The 21,257-nt window shown below is 41.9% G+C and overlaps 1 protein-coding gene across 8 annotated transcripts in view; it reads left to right on the forward strand.

The window, feature by feature from the left end:
- Positions 1-21,257, forward strand: part of inpp4b (inositol polyphosphate-4-phosphatase type II B) — a 177,832-nt gene that overhangs the window by 61,556 nt on the left and 95,019 nt on the right. For 4 of the 8 annotated variants that reach the window (XM_085276578.1, XM_085276577.1, XM_085276579.1 and 1 more), the window contains one exon: positions 12,733-12,812. In XM_085276578.1, the coding sequence (XP_085132704.1) occupies positions 12,733-12,812 (80 nt within the window). Of the gene's footprint in view, positions 1-3,023; positions 3,219-5,797; positions 5,962-7,954; positions 8,573-12,732; positions 12,813-21,257 lie in introns of those variants that run through there. The other 4 variants (XM_085276582.1, XM_085276583.1, XM_085276584.1 and 1 more) reach the window with 4 other exon arrangements.

Here is a 21,257-nt window from a genome sequence, read left to right on the forward strand (position 1 = left end):
AGCTTGCCAGCCAGGCCAGAGTTGTGTACACTGCGTGAGTAAGCCTCTGGCCAAGCAGTCTTTGTAATCTCGTGTGTGGGTGTCAACATACTGTGTACTCATGCTGGGTGGGTGCAATTAAAACCAAGCTCAATTGAGATGGATTCTGTGATGCTGCAGCGTTTTACGGCAGCAGTTCATAAGTTTCCCCACCAGTTCAAGCACTGCGGTGTGTAAAGTATACAGTTTCTCGTACAGCAGCTTGCCTTTAAAATTTGTTGATGGCATTTTGCTTTTCTCCACCTTCCCTCACCCAAGATGACTAAAGAGTAAATGAGTGCGGGGCAGGGCGGCTCTTGTCCCTGCTTTGCTGTTTTGCTCCGTTTGCACCGATGGAATTATATGATAATCAGAAATAAGCCGACGCTGCTTCCCCGCCGCACACCAAAAGAGGGTGGGAAGACATTAAAAAAGCTTTTTTCCCCCCTCCCCAGGAAATACAAACATATTTGTTTTGATCTTATCGCTCCCTTCCTCTCTCACTCTCTCTCGCTTTTTTCTTTTTAAAGAACTTAATGCGCTATTCATGAGTGTGCACAACAATAAAAGCACTTTCTGAATCTATTCATCTCAGAGCCACCATGGACAAATTTTGCTTTCACATATTTAGTTCAAAAGGGTTTTTTTTTGTTTTTTGTGGTATTGTTCCACATCAGCTGGCAAATGTGTCATTTAGGCAACTAATGTGACTTTGGTGTGCTGAGAAACAAAAATAGCTAGCGGCACTTCTCCCACTCTTTTTCTGCAGCTCGTTGTTTACTAAGGCAAGGTGGAGCGAGTCATCTGTGGCTTGCGTGTCGACTCATTTTTACGTTATCCCACCGGAAGAGAAGCGCCGGGAAAGCTTCTTCTGAAACTCCTACTCAGCTAGAGCGGATCCCCTCTTTCACCCCCTCGCTGAGACACGCAAACAGACACTTGACACTTGTTAGTGCAAGTTTTTGTTTTTTTTGTTTGAGCCTGTTGTTACCATGTCAATGGGTGCTTTAAATTCAGTGTGAAATACAGTCATTACAGTCAAAGCTTTTTAGGTGCAATATGCAACTTTCACACTTGCGTGCACAGCCGCACATTGGTGCATACTGCACATCACACGCTTTGCTAAACACTTTGAGTCATTTGATTGCATGTGAGTTCTCTGTGTAACTTTGTACAATGTAAAATGTTACATTTAGTGGTATCTGGTCAAAGGAAATTTACTTCTTTGGTTTACAGTCAAACATATTTTCCTTGATGATTAATAATTTGAATAAATAAACCTTTTAATTTATATATTTCAGCTGCATTTTACTCAGAATCACAGCTCCATGCTTATGAGGGAAAAGAATCATTTTTGCATGCATCCCGTGAACGTGGAGACTAATATGAAATCCACCAGTCTATTCTAAAAAGTTTTGCACACAAAACCTTCCACCCACACAGCTGCTCCAACAAGCAACACATTTCGGTTTAATCCATTGAGTTGTGCTTGAATCACACTCGCTAAGGGATGAACGCTCCCAGGTACAGAGTGCATGCTGTAGCCTCGGGGTAAGCCTCACTATTCAAACATGTATGTACAGTGAGGATGCGCTGAGCCCCGGATTCGGCTGCATAGTGAAGTCATTGAGGAGTAGACTCTCTAGATCTTATGAGGCATCAATCTCTGTCTTTCTGCCTGTCTAGGCTGTTAACCACCTCTGGGCTGCACCATTGATCTCTGTAATTGTCTCCCACTCTTCAAAGGGAGCTAAGAGTTGGTTTGATCCGAGCTGTTTACTTTCACAGCCACTATAGCTCTGCTCTCTAAAGAAGTGAGCTATCAACCACTTCAGGCATGAGCTAGCATATTATAGCACCATTATTGTGTGTCTGAGCATGTGAGTGATTGTGCAAGAAGAAAAAAAGAAAAGCAAGCCAATGTGAGAGAGAACCCGGCACAGCCTGTAGCCTCGGGGTGAGCTAGCAGCTTCTTGCTGTTACGTAAGGGCAAGAAATTGCAAGCAGGATATTCCCTGTGTTCTAACCACGGGGATCTAACGAAATTAGTGCAAGGAACCGGATGCTGGATTGTGCACAAAATTATAGTCATTGTTTGTCTGCTTTCTTGATATTGAGTACTGAAAGCTTCATACTAATGCCTCCACCAAGATGACAGCAAAGTGACAAGTGTGATATGTAGCATCGCAAGATGTTTTGGGTGTGATAAAAAGATAACAGCGTGTCCCTTCTGAACCTTGCAAAGCAAATTTTCTTGTGCTATATTTGTGGGCCTCAGCTTGAACTGCAGAGTCAGAATAGAGGAAGTTCTTACCCACCAGCTTTAGCAGATAAGAGCTTTGCAATAAGCAGCTGATATTTAACATTTGCATGCTGTAACCGTTTGATCACATGGATCTGCCTCTGCTCACAGAGCCAAAAGCAGTGTATTAAAAAGTAACCCGATCAAAAAGAGACTGGCGTGATGTGCTGTAATTTCAATGTAGTACTTAAGTCCAAGGATGGGGATTTGGATGAGGCAGTACAGTCTGTAGACCTGCTACCAAGTCATGTTTACAGACTGTGAGTGAAGGGAGCCTTGATTTTTATCACCTAGTCTGCAGTGGGGTTAGCTATTAAAGTTTATGAAGCAAAGCCGAGAGCGTGGGGGGAAAGCACCGGTGGTATGCTTCCAGCGTACCAAGGGCATGATGCAGTTTCTTTCTTTTTCTTTCTTCAACCTGGAGCTTTTACCAGTGAAACAGCTGTACATGGGAATCAGCATTTGCAGTTTAGTACAGAAACACATGCAGGCTTAGCACCAAAACACTGCTTCTGGGAAACGTGTTAGCAGATAGTTTGGCTGGACACTAAAAGGAACCCAGTGAAGTAAGAAGGAGCAGAAAGAGAGGCAGGGAGAAGTGAAACGCTAGAGCTAGAGCATCACGAAGGGATTCATGTTTGGAGGCAAGCATTGACAAGTTGAAGAATGTGTGAGCAGGTATGAATGTTGAGTGTGTGTTGCTTTTGTTACGGAGAATCACAGACTCTCGGGAAGCTTAAACTGTTTTGTGAGGAAGAGAGATATTAAGCTGTCCGCTGCTGTGTAGTATTTATCATACAAGGCTCTATAGATCGCCGTGTATTACAGAAACCGCAGGAGACAGAATGCTAAAGGGAGCTTCCCTTGGAGGAAACCACTGTCTCGCAGCAGCCGACTTGTGAGTATTTACCTCTCAGGTTGAAAAGACGAGCTTCCTTTGAGTGCTCGTCAAAGTGCAAAAATGCCTTGCTGGATTCTTTAGGTTTAAGAAAAGCAGGAAGTATCTCATTTTAAATGCTTATGAGAATTGCTGTCATTATATTAAACATGTGTATTATTCTGGAAATACATGTTCTGACAGAAAGCTTTATTTACTTCTCACTTCTTCAGGTGACAGTGTTGAGATGTAACGTGTGATTTTTGTTGAAATGTCACTGGTATAACACAGGAATCTGATCGAAAAGCAACTCTCACATGTGTTCTGTTCTGGTATACTGCAAATATAGATCCAGCACAAAGAGCACATGTGAGAGTGGTAAAATCATTCATTGGGGAAGCTCTAGCCTTCTAAAATATAGATACTTGATATTCTGTGCCACACTATCAAAGCCTGCATAATAGGCTGAGATAATGATTGAGTTTGTTTGTCATTGCAGCCCATTTCAGCACAGTGATCTGTGCCCCTCAAACATTTGGCTAATTAAACTAACAAATGCATTTAGTACTGACATAAGTGTATGGCTAAAACTTCAATTTTAATAATGCTCAGATATTAAGATATTGATTCAGTTCTTAATCACCACGCGTGGTAATGTGTGCTTGTAGTACACTAAATGATTTTGTTTAAGAATTGACTTTCCTTAAGCCTGTGCTATAATGGCAATTTACAATCATCTGACTCTGGAGATAGATAAGAATTATCAGTGAATTATGGAAGCACAGGAGTGAAGTCATGGAAAGCTATGCCAATTAAAAGCCCACTTCCACAATTTTCCACTCAATAATCTATACAACTATAGTTAACAAGGATTAAAGTTTTGCTTTCTTTTATCAAAGCCAAACCCAGAAGGCATTCATCTCTCCTGTTTCATTTTCATGTTTGCACAACAAGGCAGGCTTGTGTTACAGTAGGTGCATTTGATGCCTTTGACAGATTTTCAGAAGTTATTCATAAAGCAGTCATAAATAGTAAAAAAATATTAATAAGGCACATAATTGTGAGGAAAAAAAACCCCTAGAGGAACACATAAAAGTGTTTTCTATCAAAGAACAAATCAGCAATATTTAATCCAGATAAGTCTGCTGAACACTTCTTAGAGCACGCACGCAACGCCTTAGGACTAGCGTAAGTAACAAAACAAGAAGTACACAGAAAGGAGCCTGCTGTAATATTCCTATACCGGCCAGACCATTAAAAATCATGTAATAACTGTATCAACTGCATCGTTTGAGGCCATTACATCAAAATGCATTAAATAAAGGCTTAAATAAGATAGACCTGATTGTAAAGGTTTTAAGGTTGTATACATATCAGGACATAATAAAAATACCAGGTCCTTTGGATGTTTGAAACTAAAGGTAAATACAACTTCAAGTGAACTGCAAAGCATGACATATTACACTGTGATTTTGTTTATATAACAAAAAACCAAAAAGATCCAATTGATTAACTGATCATTTCTTCTAAAAGCACAAATTTGGGCAGTTTGTTAGTTTGGAGCATTCAGATGTACCAAAAAGGAAAGACATTAGCAATGATCCTAGAGAAATAATTGTTGCTTCCCATCAACCTGGGAGAGGTTTTACAGTCAGGCCATTTCCAAACAATCTGATGTCCATCGCTCTATAATGGCAAAGATCATTGTCAAGTAGAAAACCTTCAAGGGGGATGTCAGTCTATCTGACATCTCACTAAATGCCTCCCAACGTGGAAATAGTTGGTGGAAAGGACTTTGCCCTTGGAGTCATTCAGTCGCCCATGAACTCTTCTGTATAGCAAAGTATTCAAGAATCAAATGTGGAGCCATCTGTCCGACAGCTAACACCTGGCTGAAACTGGGTCATGCAACAGGACAATGATCCAAGCGCAGCAGCAAACCTAACATAACAACAGAATGAGTGAAAAAGAAAAGAATTGAGGTTTTGCAATTGTACGTACTTTCTACCATCGCTGCACATAAGACCCCCGCTGACGAAAACCAAATTTTAAAACATCCACATCAATCAATCAATCAAAATTTATTTATATAGCACATTTTAAAGACCGAAGTACACCAAAGTGCTTTCCAGTAAAATCATGATACAGATAAAAAAATCACAATATGAAATATAAATTACAGATATAAATAAAATATAAAAGAATTGCCTAATCTAAATGCAAAGCCAGTGGATGTTTCCACTCTGTATGCTAAACAGAGCAGTCATTACTTTAAACCACTCACATGTAAAGTTAATACTATTGACCATCTCATTAGAATGCAGTGTTCCTGTGGGAAACACTGGGTGCCTGCCATCAATGTGTGCATTACTTTCACACTTAATATCCACAATTGCTGAAAACCAAACACCTTCTCCGTGGGAATGGCACACCCTAATGCCTCATACCATCCAGATTCCCATCTAATTAAGCGTTCACTGGATGTGCCAGGACAAGCTGTGAAGGACCCAACCCTCAACCTTCAGAACCTAAAGGAATCGCAGCACCCTGTGCCAGACACCACTCTCCATCCACACAGGTTACCTCAGAGCTGATTTTGCACCATGAGGCAGAAAACTTGTCAGAGCTCTAAACTGGAGATAGGTTTCCTCTGACGTTATCAACACATGATTAGTTGCGAGATAGCACAGGCCTCATATAAAAGGAGATTTATTGACTTCTAGGCAACCATCTGCAATCCTGTCTCCTCCTTGGTCAGTGCACTGTAAGTATCCAGTTTTTTTGTTTTTTATAGTGTTTGTGCAGAGTGGGCTCAAGGTGAATGGTAGGCAGGCTGCTAGAGGCGGTGATTAATTGTCATATCAATAAATCTGTGGGTAATAAAGAAGGTAAAATTGTAGAGTCAGTCATAAGCTATTTTAGGGGATGGAGGGATTCTTCTCAAAATAAAAAATGAACTTCTAAATATGTCACCTTAATCAGTGCCAAAAGCTTTAATTCAAACCAGTACATGAGCGGCGTTGGTGCAGAATAGTTGTCTTTCTGTGTAGAAGTATTGCAATAAAGAAAGAGATGGCAGGGGTAAAAAAAAGTGTGTGTGAGGGGGCAGATCAAAAGAAGAGGAATGAGGTCAAGGTAGACACTATGAAAGAATAGGTCGGGGAAGAATGCAAGGACAATGTCGATTGTAGACAGCTAAGAATGAGAACACCCGGGGAAAACACAACCCAGTGCTTTTGTCTGTGCTCATCCGGCTTTGGGGTGACTGCTTGCTTGAGATCCCTCGTTGCCGTCTGTTCGAAGACTTCAGCTGCCAGTGGCATTTGCTCTATCGTCTTTGCCCAGGCTAACACATTGACTGCCTCCAGAATTATGCAAGGTCACTGAACGTGTGTTTAATGTGCTGGTTGGGGGGTAAAAGTGATTAAAATTAGCGTAAATAAAGGAGCACTTTTTCTTTAGGCTTTTCATTTTTCATTTCACTGCCAAGAGCTTCAAATATTTTAACTGCAGTGCTGTAGGTAGCTTGCGAGTCAAATCCCCGCTACTCTCAGCGTGCTTTCCAGGAACTCACAGTTATGATCCGCAATATGTCAAACATTTCAAGCTTCAAAGTACGGCATTAAACACGCTCCGTTGCCGTTTGCTTGAGACATATTTTGAACAAGCTTTGGATATAGGATTCTCCATGCATGCAGTTACCCCCCAAAACCGCCTCTGGTTCTCTGAGATTCAAACTAATTCCTATTCTGTGCTGTAATTTAAAATGGGAATACACTGAAGAAAGGCCACAAAAGACATCAGTAATCACTGACAAAAAAAAAATAGCAACCAGCTAGAAATGCGCAAATGGATTTGGCAGGAGCTCTTGTGTGCATAAATTCTTTTTGCAGAGTCAGAGTAAGCAGTTTGTTAGCAGTCTGGGAAGGATCTCGGATAATCTTTTGGCAGGTATGAGTCCATGCATCAGTCTCTGGTTTCCACTTGCCATCACGGGTCATCAATCCTCATGGCTTTAAAGGCAGAGAGACTTTTTAAAATCCAGTGTTTCTGCCCAGCATTTCCTTATTTCACACCCGGCCAGTTAAAAGGTTAATTCCTAATCGCCATGGCCTCCGGTGTTCGCTGCATTTGCACCAAGCGATGTGTACTAAAAAATAACAGGTGTTTTGGTGGGTGGGTGGGTGAGTGTGTGCATGAAGTGTTTCAGTATGCGTGCGTGTCTTATTGTGTTGGCTTGTCTACCTGCCGTGGGTGATAAGGGCCAGTGTGGAGGATCGCCTTTTGTTCCAGAATTACTAATCCCTGTGTCAGCGTGGGAAATTTAAACCCCGCTTAATCTCCGTTTCAAGCTCAGATGCTGGTTAGAGCCTGAGCTCGGTGTCGCGTGTTGTTGTTCACCATTGTCTCTGAGCTTCTAAATGCATTGATGTTTCTATCAATGCATACCCCCCCCCCTTTCTCTCTCAGCGGCAGCTGCACGTGTCGGTAAATATTTGAGTAAAAAATTTAGAGAGAGTCCTCTCGTGTGATCCTCGAGCACGCCAGGGTTCGTTTTGAAGTGTTTATCTGTATGTAAACACACACCTACACGCGTACCTTCCACCGTGTGGTCGGAATTCGTGTTAATTCAAGCAGCCATAACAAGTGTCTCTTTTCCTGTTGGCCATCTGAGTCACAGGCTGCAACCGAAGTGTGACACACAAGTCTGTGTCTGTGCGCTCCCTCTTCCTCCCTCTCTCTCACTAGATATTTCCCCCTATATTACTCTATATCTCTCTCCCCTTTTCTGTGCTGCTATCTTGGTTTTCTACCCATTAATTGTCAGTCTTCCTTCCTTTCTGCCTCTTCCTCTTCTCTGTTCCACCCTCCTCCTCCTTCATCCCCCTCTCTGTTTGTATGTGTCGACTCTCTGCCTCCCTCCCCTCCTGTCACTCCCTCCTCCACCTCTCTTTTTCTCTCTCTCTCTCTCGCTGGTCTCGCTTACCAAGCAGGGCACAGCAGCAACAGCAGTAGCGGCAGTAGCTCACTCTAGCCAGTTCTGAGACACAGCGGCGGCTGCAGTGTGCATGTCAATATGTGTGTGCGTGTGTGTATGTCACGGTTTACATGTTTGTGTCAGCCAGTGTGCCTGCTGCTCTTTAAAGAGTGAATACAACGCATCCATGGAGTTACTCTAACGAAGGGACTGGAGGGAGATATGTAAGAGGACCATCCTGGAGCTCATTAAGAGGAAGAAGGAAGACATAACATCACTTTTTTCCCCTCTTCTTTATTTCAGCCTCTGTTTTTCTGTCAGACTCTCCTCACTTCTATAGCTCTCCTTTCACTGTCTAACTTGGTGTGCTGCTGCAAGGATTCTGTCAAACACAACTGTAAGTGGACTTCATCGTGTGCGTGCGTGTGTTTATGTGCTGCATGTATTTGCTGTGTACCCTCACACTCCTTGTCAATTTTAACTTGCTGTAGCTGTAATTCGCGTCTGAGTGCACATATTTGCATGCCACGATAAAGTGCGTGTCGTGACATCTCTAATGACTTAATTAGGCCGATTTGCAGAGCCCACTTTGTAGTGAGGGAGCAGCGCGTCCATGTAAACATTACTGACCTCCGTGGTGCAGATCTGTTCATAATCACAAATGTTAATAATACTCCTGATGCGTAGTATTGTGCCAAACTGTCACTGCTGCCATTTATCTAAAATGTCACTTGTTGGTGTGGCATGTGAATGAATGCCCTCTCCTCCAGGTATTCTCTGCAGCTGGTGAGTGTGTGCGTGAGGGAGAGACAGACAGGGAGAGAAGGAATGATTGAGAGAGTCTTACTGGGTGCCTGTGTATGTGTGTGTGTGTGTCACTCTGTCACCCTGTCACCCAGGGCATGGAGAAAAATCAATAGATCTACAGCTTGAGTTGGGCCGTTTACCTCTGTCAAGTGATGAGCAGACACTGTGGCCTTCAAGGGTCCGCAGACAAGTGCTCGGGATGCTGTGCAGACCCGCAGTCCGTCAGCTCTGCGTGCTCCTTTCATTTTTCGTACATGATTGATCTTGTGTGCTTTTGAGAGCTCTATTTTGTTACTTAAACCTGACTCTTTCCTTTCTTTTCTTTTTTTTTTTCAAAAACTGGCGACAGAGACCATACGTCAAAAGTTTTTCTTTTACCTCCCCAACTGGCGCCACTATTAGAGCTAGCCAAGGGAATGAGTAAGAGCAGGTGAAAAGACTGATAGAAAGAAGACAGAGCCAGAGCATGCAGGATGGGAACAGAGGTAGACCGTCATAATCAATCCTCCATGATCCTGGAAGAGCATCATTTGTCTTCTTTTCTCACTCTACTCCTCCTCTTGCCCTCATCTTTCTCTCATTTTCAGTGGTATAGCTACTTTGATTTTGAGTAAGAACACCAGTCTCCAGAGCTTCATTACTTTTAAAGCCTTCATCGTGAGGGGCCATAAAAAGATTCTAAGGAATGGATTTGCCAGACATTTTGTACCGACTTGCGAGTAATGGCTATGGGGGAATATAATATTCCTCCACGGTGTGTAATGGCCTTCTGTGCCTTGTGCTCTGGGTTATCAGGGCAAACTGGGATTGGCTAAAATCCGTCAGTGCTGAAGAATATGACATTGTGCATGTTAAGCTGCGCCTGCTGGGGATCCTAGCTCTGTTTAATTCATAAGAACACACCACTATGCTGCATAAACTTGTAACTGAATGCGATGCTCGCGTTTGTGTGTCCAGGAGATTGGGGTTGTTTTTAAGCATTGCACTGACCTTGTGTTTTGGTATGTTCCCCTTTCTCTACTGTGTTTGCATTCATTTGTTTTCCATCTTGCGACTGGATAGGGCAGAAGAATGTGTCTGGGGCAGTGTGTTGCCTTAAGAATATGGGGATTTGCATGGGGTAGCAGGAAAATGCCGGGGAGGAAATGATTGAGAGAAAAGGTCACTAGACAGGATGCCCTTTTTTTTTTTTTTTTTTTTAAATCTGATATAGGAAACTGCAGAGACCCAAAAAGGGAGGGAGAGAAAAAGCAGTGCAATGTTAGGAAAAATGATTAGAAGTGAAAGTGTAGCTAAAAGACCAAAGAAGTGCTATAAATTGTGTTAACTCAAACATTAAGCTTTGCTTCTCATATATCAGCTGCGACTCCAGTCATGACTTAAATGTCCCATTTCCACAGGCTGACAGAGCATTGTTTGTGACCTTTTCTTTGTAGGTGGAGTGTAAAACTGTGTGGTGTTTTACTCTCCACCTCTGCTTTCAATCACAAACAGTAGCGTCCAGCTGGGGCCTTTCTAAGTGGAGTTTGGATGTTCTCCTTATGCCTGGATGAGTTGTCTGTGGGCACTCCAGCTTCCTTCCACAGTCCAAAGACGTGCATGTTTGGCCTAATTGGTGATTCTAAATTGGTTATAGGTGTAAAATGGAGTGTGACTGTGATAGCCCTGTAGACCGTAGATCTATATACAACCTCTCACCCGGGGGCATCTAAAAACAGGACTGATGGACGGATAGATCATAAACTATATAAAAGATGGATGTATCCACCATGATGTCACTCAATGGTTTATGACGCTAATAGATAGTAGTGTTTGTCAATAGTAGGCTTTGTTAGCAAGTAGTATTCATAGACAGTATGGACACATTGCACAGAAATACAGTCTAATTGTTGCTAAGTAACGTACTATACAGCTAAAATAGTGAAATTTCACTCACCAAACTCAGGGATAAACTTACTTATTGCTATTTATTAGACTGTACTCTTCCCCCACCAATCTGATGGCCAATCCTCCCTGAGCCTGGTTCTGCCAGATTTCTTCCTGTTAAGAGGGAGATTTTCTTTTCCACTGTTGCCAAACCACTTGCTTATGGGGGTCATATGAGTTCTTTTTGTGTATTATTTTTGGGTCTTTACTTTACAATATAATGTGCCTTGAGGAAGCTGTTGTTATGATTTGGTAAACAAATTGGTAACTTTTAAAAATAAATTAAGATAAGATAAGAGATAAGATAAAACTTTATTAATCCCTCGGGTGGGTTCCTCTGGGAAATTCGGTTTCCAAAAGCACAGCACCAACAAAAGTTACAGAGTTACAGAATATTATATATATATATATATACACACACACACACACACACACACACACACACACACACACATATATAAATACAGAGACATATATAAATAAAATATACGAAGGGGATAAATAGAATAAATAGGAATAAAAATAAAAATACAAGTGAATTGCACATTTCGAGTATTGAGGTCTATTGCACCATTGACTATTAACAAAAGTATTGCACAAAAGGTATTGCACAGTGAAGTGAAGAGGCACTACAGCTTAGTTGTTCCCCCCTCCTTTGTCCACCTGTTTCCCCTCCCTCTCCCCTCCAGAGAGGAGTTAAACAGTTTGATGGCGTGTGGGACAAAGGAGTTTTTAAGTCTGTTAGTTCTTGTCTTGTCTTCACCCCCACATGAAAGTTGTTATGAAAGGGGAAGTTACCATGCAGTGAGGATGTTCATTTTAAATTTAAGCACTTTAAGAAGTGACAGGAAGCTTCAAGTGGCCATTGGAGGAACTGCTGTTTTTGACACTTTTACTCTCCGCCGTCTATCGACTAGAGATAGTTTCTGGTATAGCAGTTATTATTATATTTCAGGTTTTCTTCCAGTTAATTCTGCAGACGATGTTGTATATTTTAAACTTTTTTTTGCATTCATTTAAAAAAACTGACTTCACTTTCTTCATCTTCAGAGGCAGGGCAAAGCCTTTGACAACAATATGTAAGAACAGACAGGAGCGAGACACAAACTGTTACATGCTGCTATTTTTAGTTTTGGAAGAGCCATCAGTAGCGTATAAATGTAGGATTTATAAACAGCAAAATTCTGGGAGAAAAAAAGGGCTGAAAGCATCTTGATTGTGTGCGGATACTTTAATTAAAGTGTCTCCCTCATTATGATGAAATGCTGGGAATCACCTTTGTACCTGTTGTTAATTACCTACATGTTAGAGGTTTCTGCAGCAGCAGGAGCAGCAGCCTGTGTCCTTGGCACAGTCGCAGCCCTCCCCCCTTCCTATACAAGTTTTCATGTTGAAGGTGTCACATGCAGGTGCAGGACTGTAGGTGTGAGTAGACGTGCACGTATCTGGCCATTCCTGTTAAGGAAGGAGGGAACGTGCGCGTAGCCTAGAAATGTGGATCATCTCTCTTTGTTACCGATGGGCTCGTCCCCTACCTCTCTCTCCATGACCCAGTTCTCGTGTGCTGACACCCCGTGTTCATACTGTGCCTGCAGCAAACACATGTTGTCGGAGCAGAGAAAGGAAAGAAAGCGGATTAAAGGGAGACAAAAAAGGAACTTGTTTTCAGAAGTTTCAGAATTGTACTTGGCAAATGGCTTGTGCTTGTTGCTATCACCTCTATGGTGCGACCAAAAGAGGAGTTCGGTTGTTTTTTTTAATTGTTTAACTCTTTACCTGATACTTCATTTACGGGCTTCTTTCTTCTTTGTCCTGTATTTACAGAGCAGCTTCCTGGGTAGTGCCACATTTTCAGTTGGAGATCTTCTGAGGGCAAAAGATGAACGACTGACCTTGAGCCTCAGGTAAGGGCATGTTTCCGTCCCGCTCGCTGCTGGACCGTATCCCTCAAACCTAAACTCAGACTTGTGTGCATCTTCTCTTGAAACTTAGCTGGCAAAGGAAATCCATCCACAAGAGCAATTTTTAGGAGAGCTCTGAAAGTTGCCAGGGCTTTTTTTTTTCAGGGACGATTTGTTAGCAAGTGAGAATAAAGTAGTGCTCTAATCATCTTTGTTTTTTTGTGGAAAATTGAAGTGGAAATAACTGATTTTTTTTCCCTAAGAGGCTTTTAAATGAAAAAATGACAAGAAATTCCAGTGTGATGTCCGTAAGAATAAATATATAGCATCTTTCCCCCACACCAATAACACTTCTATGTTTGAACATTAGATTCTGAAAGTCAGTGGACGTTGCAGGGCACACGCTTACTTAAAGGGTTGTGAGGATATAATCAGTAATTTCACCACAAAGAAGATCGCTTGTTTGCCTTTTAGGGGGGCACATTGTCTCATCGCAAGCAACAGATAAGCTTTGGTCCTGAGCATTATTAATGCTGTTCCCTTCTTACAAACTGCTTGACATGACTATTAAGAGCTAGCGCGGAGATATGTAAATAAATAGCTGGCGCAGTTTGAAAGCCATAAAATTGCGTTTTACTGTTCGGTTTGATGATTTCACCCAAGGGGAACCTAAATATTCTGTTTGGGAGAAGATTACAAAGGAGCATTTGAAATGAACATCTGCTGATTGTTTCAGGCACAGAGCGAGGATAGCGTTAGCTCGATGTGCAAACTGAATGCAGTCTTTGTGTCGGTTTCACAGGAAACTGAGCTCGAGTAATGTGGAATCTCTGATGCCACTCAGATCAGGTGGACACCAGTTGCACACCTACATATTGCAGTTGTGCACTTGATTCATTTTTTTTTTTTACGTTTGCAAATTAAAAACAGGAGGATTTGTAATTATTTTTTGCTTCTTCTGTTCCATCTGCTGCAATAACACGCAACCCAACCTGCTCATCTTTACCAACATGGCCCTGAGTTTGAAGCGCTAACATGTCCACAGGTTTAGCTGACATTTAAAGAAGAAATTGCACGTGAAGACACATAAACAGACCCATCGCTAATGCTGAATGTCGCAAGGCTTTTCTAAACCATCAGAGCAGTGAAATTTTTTTCTCGCTAATAACTACTCGGTGACGATCGGTGATAATAATCTCCTGCTGACATTGCTTTATCTGTCCAGCTACCACTTCTGCAAAGGAAGGTGACTTATAAGGTGTTGCTCAGTAAAGTGTTACTCAGCGACACTGCACATTTTAACCTTATCATAGCGAAGTGAATCCTTTTTGATACATGAGTTTTTGTCAGTTATTGAGACTAATACATTATCATTAAAAAGTAATGCAAACAAAAGGAAATTGCACACTAATTAAATGTCAGATGTAGCAAATATGACAGCTGGCAATTATTTTGTAGTTCAGTCTTTACATTGTTAACATAAATTTCATCATCTGGTATACTGCCTTGTAGCAGCTAAATTTGAAATGCCTGCTTTTATGTGGCTCCTTTTGAAACATGGACTAGGATTAAGCATCTAATTTCCACAGTAACCTGTGACCGACCCACCGTACCTTTGGAGCCTCAAGTCCAAAGCACGTCCACAGAAATCCAGCTTGAAACAAAGATTCTGCTCTGAACACGCGTCTTGATTATAACAACCACGATGAGGCTGTTTCTGACTGAACCAGTACTAGTGGGTGTGCGGACAGACGTAATCGTTATTTCAGTGCCCACAAAGACGGTCCTTTGATAGGTAAAGTAATCACAGATGGTGGTCTTGAGTGTGCAAGCCATATTGCAAAAGATACATGGAGAAGGGTGAAGGTCATGAGCGTTACCATGGAAACCGGAGACAAGTTCCCAAGTAGTGAAACCCAGTAGGTCAGTGCGCAGATATATTTGTATCTTCCTAAAATGCTCACACACACGTGTATTTGTTCTTGCTTTGTTCTACGTCCTTGAGTCCATGGATCACGATCACAAAACCGTCACATTCCGCTTTTGTTCTGAAGGTCCGCTGAACACGCACAGTGCCTTATGGCTTTTCTTCCTCTTATGCAACCAGTGCGTTTGATTTAATAGTCAGGACGCTCTGCCTCCACCTGTTAACTGTTAAGATGAATCCGTCTCCTGTTTGTATTGTCAGGCTGAATTTCCCTTTTCCGTCACGCTCACAGTTGTGTTTGAAAGTACACCCCTTCGGCAATCTACTCTTTTTATTTCCTTCTTCTTTTTTCGAATTTCTTTTGTTATGCTTTTCATTTCCTGTAGGTGATCCAAGGTCACAGGGTATAATTGTATCTTGCACGATTGACTATATGAGCTGCAGAGAAGAGAGATTACGGGCCCCCTTTCTCCGTCTGTGGGCATTTGTGTTTGTGCATGCACACATTTTTGCACAGGTTGTTCTGAACAGCAGAGTATTGTCATTTCACTGCTCTGTAGTTGTACCACATTGTTGGGTTTCTTCTTTTTTTTTCTGTTTGGCATAGTGGGTTTTATTTCTGAGGATAACATGAAGCCACCACAAAGCATTTTTAAAAAAATCCAAAATCAACAATGGCCTGCCTATTCAAGGCCTGCTGTTACTGTGCTATCTTTATCACTGCTGCTACACCTTTATCCACCTGCACAAGCTGAATTCAGCTTGTTCAGCTATATTCTCTGAGGTGGCGTTGCCCGAGACTCTGAAAAGGGGTCAGAAAACTGAGTTCTGCACACAAATCATATTGATTTTTTTTAAACTTTCATCTTTGCTTTTCCTTTTTTTCTTTTGTGTTAAGGGTTAATTTGACTTTTTCAGGGTTTTGGTAATTTCTTCTTAGGTGAAACTTCAGAAAACCTTTCGCTGAACAATGTAAATACACTAACCAGCATGCTTTCAAGCCAAATAACTCGGCAAGAAAAAGCACACAGCACACTGTACTGTAATACAGTGTTCTGCTTGACAAGAACAATCCAAGTATTCATTCTATTTTTAAGTAGCTTAAAGTAAACTTGTGGCGCACTAAACAATGTCTGTTACCACATTAAAAATGTTTCCTACAGAAACGCACACATGGAGTCATTATGTCCCAAAGAGCTGTTGCTGGTGTGGCGTTGGAGCCCAGAGGTGTTACACTGACACCCTGCGATGCATGTGTAAGCCATCCAGACACACCAAGGAGAGTGCCTTTTATTTGATATGCTGTTTGCATGTTGGTTCATGCAGCGAGAAAACATTTCAGAGATGAGGAGCTTTTCGTGAGTATGCATGATTCATCCTGGGCTGTTTGACCTGGTGAAGAGTCTGTGATTCACAGAGCGGGGCACGAAGTCTGCGACACTGATGTGAGGCAGGAACGCGATTCATTCTGCCCATTACAGGAAACAGATGCTTCATTTAAACGGCGTCCTAATGCCCACTCAGTCGGTTGTTGCAGAAAGTCAGTTAATTTGAGCTGCTTCGCTCGGAGGAGAGAAAAGGGGAGCGCTTTATCTCGACGAGGCAAGGATTGATTCCCTTCAGTGAGTCTCAAAACCAACATGACTTTGACCAACTTCGCTTCATAAGCTCTGGGTTTATATTGGTGCTGAGCATAATGCATGTGGAGCTGAAATTGTTGGGTTTTTTTGCCCAGGTTCACTCTGTTACAAGGCTGTCCACCTCAGAGCTCGCTCCTCATTCCCACAAATTCTTTGCATCCCGGCTCCTCTCTCAGGTCTCACGCTCGCTTTCATGTGCGGCTGGTTAGGATGTTTTTCACGGATTGTTTTTGTTTTTCCGTAAGGTGCAACCGGTTTGATTTAGGTCACTTTTTCCTTCTTTTTTTTTTTCTTTATTTATGAAACTTCCTGTCAGCTTCGTGTCGAATGAGCGCGCCTGTTGGATACGAGGACTCGGCCCGTGTGAAGATCTTTCTCTTTTTGTTGACACCAGAAGCCGCTGAAGTGATGATGAGAAAAATCTTCCCTTCCTGCAGCCTCTCAAAATGACCAAAAAGGAAACACATACAGAGGCCCATCAGACACTCAGCGGCGTACAGACAGACGCACGCTCGCACATGTCTTTAAAGAAAACACAGTTGGGCAAACAACACCAGAAAAGGTAGTTAGAGTTTGAAGTTTGCACCTTTTATTAATCAAAGTTTCTGTTTAAAGGGAATTATTGATGACATAGGTTGCTCGGCACATAAATTCCGCTCTAGTTTGCCTGGTGGTAATTTTTGTAACCCACCTGCAACATCTATCTGAAAAGATTTCTTTTTAAAACAACCTCATGTTAAATATCTTCTCTCAAGGTTTCCATCTCTTTGGTATTCTTAGAAGAAGATGGAAATAGAGGTAATCAAGGCTAGAGTTTAGAAGCTGAAAACAAGGGTCATGAGATATCTGTATGCCGTCGTGTGCACATGGCTGCCTGGTCATGTGTATTTGTCTTTCAATCTATATTGCATCAAAGCAGCACAGCTTGCGTTTTCCTGCCTGAGGTTATACCTCTGAAAACTCACATAACTCCTCACAGCCCGCACCGCTTGCTGTGAAACACGAATGGCATTATATCCAGTGTTTTAAGATGCATTTGTCGAATTCTTGGCATGCTTGTTCATTTTCCATAATGTATGTTCGCTGCGCAATGCGGGATGCAGTAATGTTTTTGCCACTTAGAGGCGGCAGAACAAGCTGTAAACACAATATTGACAAATTACCACCGTGTGCATTTAGGCAATGTGTTAGTTATTAGTTTTAGCAGCTTATTTGCACATTCAGGCACTGCAGAGAAATTTTTAGCACATTTTAATATGCGCCCTCGGTTTCCGTCTGGCTCACGAACATCCAGTGTTACGTCACGTGTCATTTATACTCAGTTGTTGCTCGGTTTTGGGTTACAACCAAAAGAAATACCGGTATTGTTTTCTTGAACTGACTGCCAGATTCCTTTATGACCTTTACCCACACAGAATGTGGAGCCACTACAATAACTAATCACCATCATGTTTGAGTTCTTAATTACCTGCTGATTGCAAACAGAGATGCATTGATTGCATACCTCTGATATTTATCAGAACAGCTCACCATGTAAAATTACTACATGGTGAGCTGTTTACCGGCGGTTTATCCGTGAAATGCCATTGGGCGTTTAGCCTTGTTAGTTCGGACTCAGTGGACACATTCGTTGGCTTGTATTCTCGCTCTATCACGTCTCTGCAAGCTCTGTAGACATTTAAGACATTTAAAATAACTGGATAACAATTGCTAAGTAACTACTAGCTGTACTTGTTTGTCCCTTCAGTGTAAAGTTCATCTCAGACAGATTGTATGTAGCCTGGTTTCAGCAGGGATGAACAATGAAGCCACTGTACAAGAGGAGCTGCAAAGATGTCAGTGCTGCAGAGGTCTCTCAATAATGCATGTTATATATACACAGAGGAAGAAAGATGATTATTGCATAAACATGCAATTGCCCAATTAGTGACAGAGTCTTCATACTGTTATTTCAGCAATAGTTTGGCCCTTGCTCTTGTTCTGTTGCCCTCTCAGTCTCTCACACTGTAGTTCCCCTTTTGCACTTCTTGTTATCACTAAAACTTTATGCACTCAGTAGGAGAGGCACTCTCTGACCCAGTTCTAGAGCACAGTTTGAGATTTGATTTTGATAAGAATTTGTATGCTTGTGTTAGTGTGTGCGTGCCTGTGTGTACGTGTGTATTGGAGATTTACCATGGCGAGGCTACATTATCACAGACCAGTGCTTTTGCTGCCTGGCTTCATGGCTTATTCATCCATTCCCATTAGATAGGCCCTTTCTTTATTGTCCCACCAGCACCAGTTTAGCCTGCTATCATTATAATATCATTTTACCACCCCAGAGTCCTTTGTATTATGCTGTCCCAATTCTCATGCTTTTCCACAGACAGCCAACTCTCCTTTACACTGTATCCCCCGTGGCTGATTGTATCGGAGCCTGACCTAAGAGTCTAAAGATCAACTGTCTGATCCAGTTATACTGGAGAAAAATTGTGGCTCTTGCTGGAGCCGTGAGTATGGTCACACTCGTGCGTGTCTGCTTTTGTATTTTTCACACGTTAATCTTGCCCTCCTTTGTTGCACACACCCACATATATGCTGTCACTCTCTTAGCATCGGCATGAGATGCTCAGCTCCAAACAGATGAATATTCATCTATTTTTAAAAATGTAAATGGAATCGAATGAGGTGTGTGATTTTTTTTCCTACCGTAAAAATGTCTTTATTTATGGCTTCTTTGTTTTATCAGTGCAGCAGTGAATGGAAGAACATATGTACTGAAGCGGTTAGAGGAGACTAAAGGACACTTAAGGCTATGGCATTTGAGTGAACGGCTGGTGGGAAATGTTTTATCTGTAGTCTGCACATGGAGAGGAAAAGAACTGTTGGAAGCAAGTTGGTGTGTGTGTGTGATGAATCATCCAGGAATGCGTTTAATGTATCACTTCATGCGCACACAAACACAGACTGTATGTTCTAGTTAATATTATTAACACGCAGAAGATATTTAAAGGTCGGTGGGGGCAATTTGGGGCTAAAATAAATGCACACAAGACTTCCTCATTTTTACTCCTTCAACACTAAAGCTGGTTTATTCGCTGCACATTGTTCTGCATAATATGTGAGCTCCCCCAGGAATTAGGGCTCATGGGCTGAATATGAGAATAATAAACTCGGCTAGTGCAGCTCAGCGGCATTATAATGCAACTGAGTGAAAAACTGTTAAATATGTATATAAAGTTTACACGGGAGTCTGTGCAGTCCCCTGAACTCAACCAAGTACAGGTTTACTGCTTCCACAGGAAAGAGGAGGCTGATCAAAAGCACTTGAATAATCGATCATCAACTAGTGTGAGCGCCTCTGTAAAAGCACAAGTTGTGGTAGTTTACTGGTCTGTACGATTCAGGTGTGTGTTGAATGAAGCAGTCTTCCTAGGACTTGATGTCCCATTTAATTCAACCCAAGGTCAGGCCATGCAGCGCTTAGAAGAACCCAAGTGCTACAGGCGTCAGCCACCATGTTAAAAGTTCATGAGAGTGCAATGAGAAAAAAAGACTGAACAAGTAAGGCTTGTTTTGAAGTACAGCTCATGTGTGCAAAGTTGCATCTGAACAAACCACAAAAACAATGACGAGACGAGCAGACAAGACCAAAGTGGAGACGTGTGGCCACAATACACAGCAACCTGTTTGTTGAAAACCAGCAAGCAGCAAAAACGCCTCATACCAAAATGTCAAAGGTAGTCATTGAGGGTTGGTCTTGCATTTGGTTTGCAGCCATATGACCTGAGCACCTTGCAGTTATTGAGTCGACCTCTGTCAAACAGTCTAAAGCGACGATCGTAGTTAGGTCATAAAATAGGATAATGATCCAAGCACAGCAGAAACTCTACAACAGAATGGCTAAAAATCAAAGAATGAAGGTGTTGCAACAGTCAAAGTGTGGACCTCAGCCTGACCAAAACGCTGTGGTTGACCTTAAGAGAACTGTGCATAAATAAATACCCACAAGCCTCAATGAAGCAATCTTGTGAAGAAGAGAGGGCCAAAATTTCTCAAGAGCCATGTGCGAGACTGATTAAGTCATTCAAAAAATGATTAACTTAGCTAATTGCTACTAAAGGTGCTTCTTCAAGCTGCACATAGTTTTTCACAGGACTGCATAGAATCCTGTGAAAAACAGGAAAATATTTTTTTCACCTTGCTTTAATTATTCGGTCATGACTTATTAACAATGCCCATAAAGTGTAACGGTACATCAGGGATACCCTAAACTTACTATAGAGCTCTTAGGCTAAAATTGATATTGAACAAGGCAATCGTGTTGTGGTAGCTCAAGGTCAGTCATTCCTCAGGTTCTTCCTGTACATCATGTCTTTGCAACATAACACTAATAGGTGAAAGAAAAGGAAAAATTAGATGCGGCGTGAAGAGCCAAAGATGGAGGAGAGAGATTTAATAAGTCTGGCCCAATGTGGTTCTGAGGCATGCTAGGGGCACAGCTCATGCCAAGAAATAATGGGATAATAATGAAGACAATATGGTGGGAAGAAGAGGCGAAGACAGTAAGTACATAAAATCATGTCTGGCAGGTTTCTGTTTGTTTTTTTTAATGCCATCCTCTTTTCTTTTTTCTTTTTTTTGCCTTAAATTGTAGTGTGCAATAATTCAAACCCCCTGCTGGGGCACTGAACACAGAGCTATGCAATCTGCCCCTTTGCTCCATCTCCGATGTTTCACACATGCCTCGGAGGACATTCTTGTCTGCCTTCCATTATAATAACTTTGGCAATTTGAATGCATATAATGTCTTTAAAAAAATCAAATGTTTCACCCATTGAAATAATGCTGTATGCTGCTTCCTAAACAATATAAGATTAGGGCTGTGCGATATGACCA

Source organism: Mchenga conophoros, linkage group LG6 (assembly GCF_057382185.1).
Source record: "Mchenga conophoros isolate Kocher_MC1m ecotype Shallow Benthic linkage group LG6, M_conophoros_male_GT1.1, whole genome shotgun sequence".
Lineage (NCBI taxonomy): Eukaryota > Metazoa > Chordata > Actinopteri > Cichliformes > Cichlidae > Mchenga > Mchenga conophoros.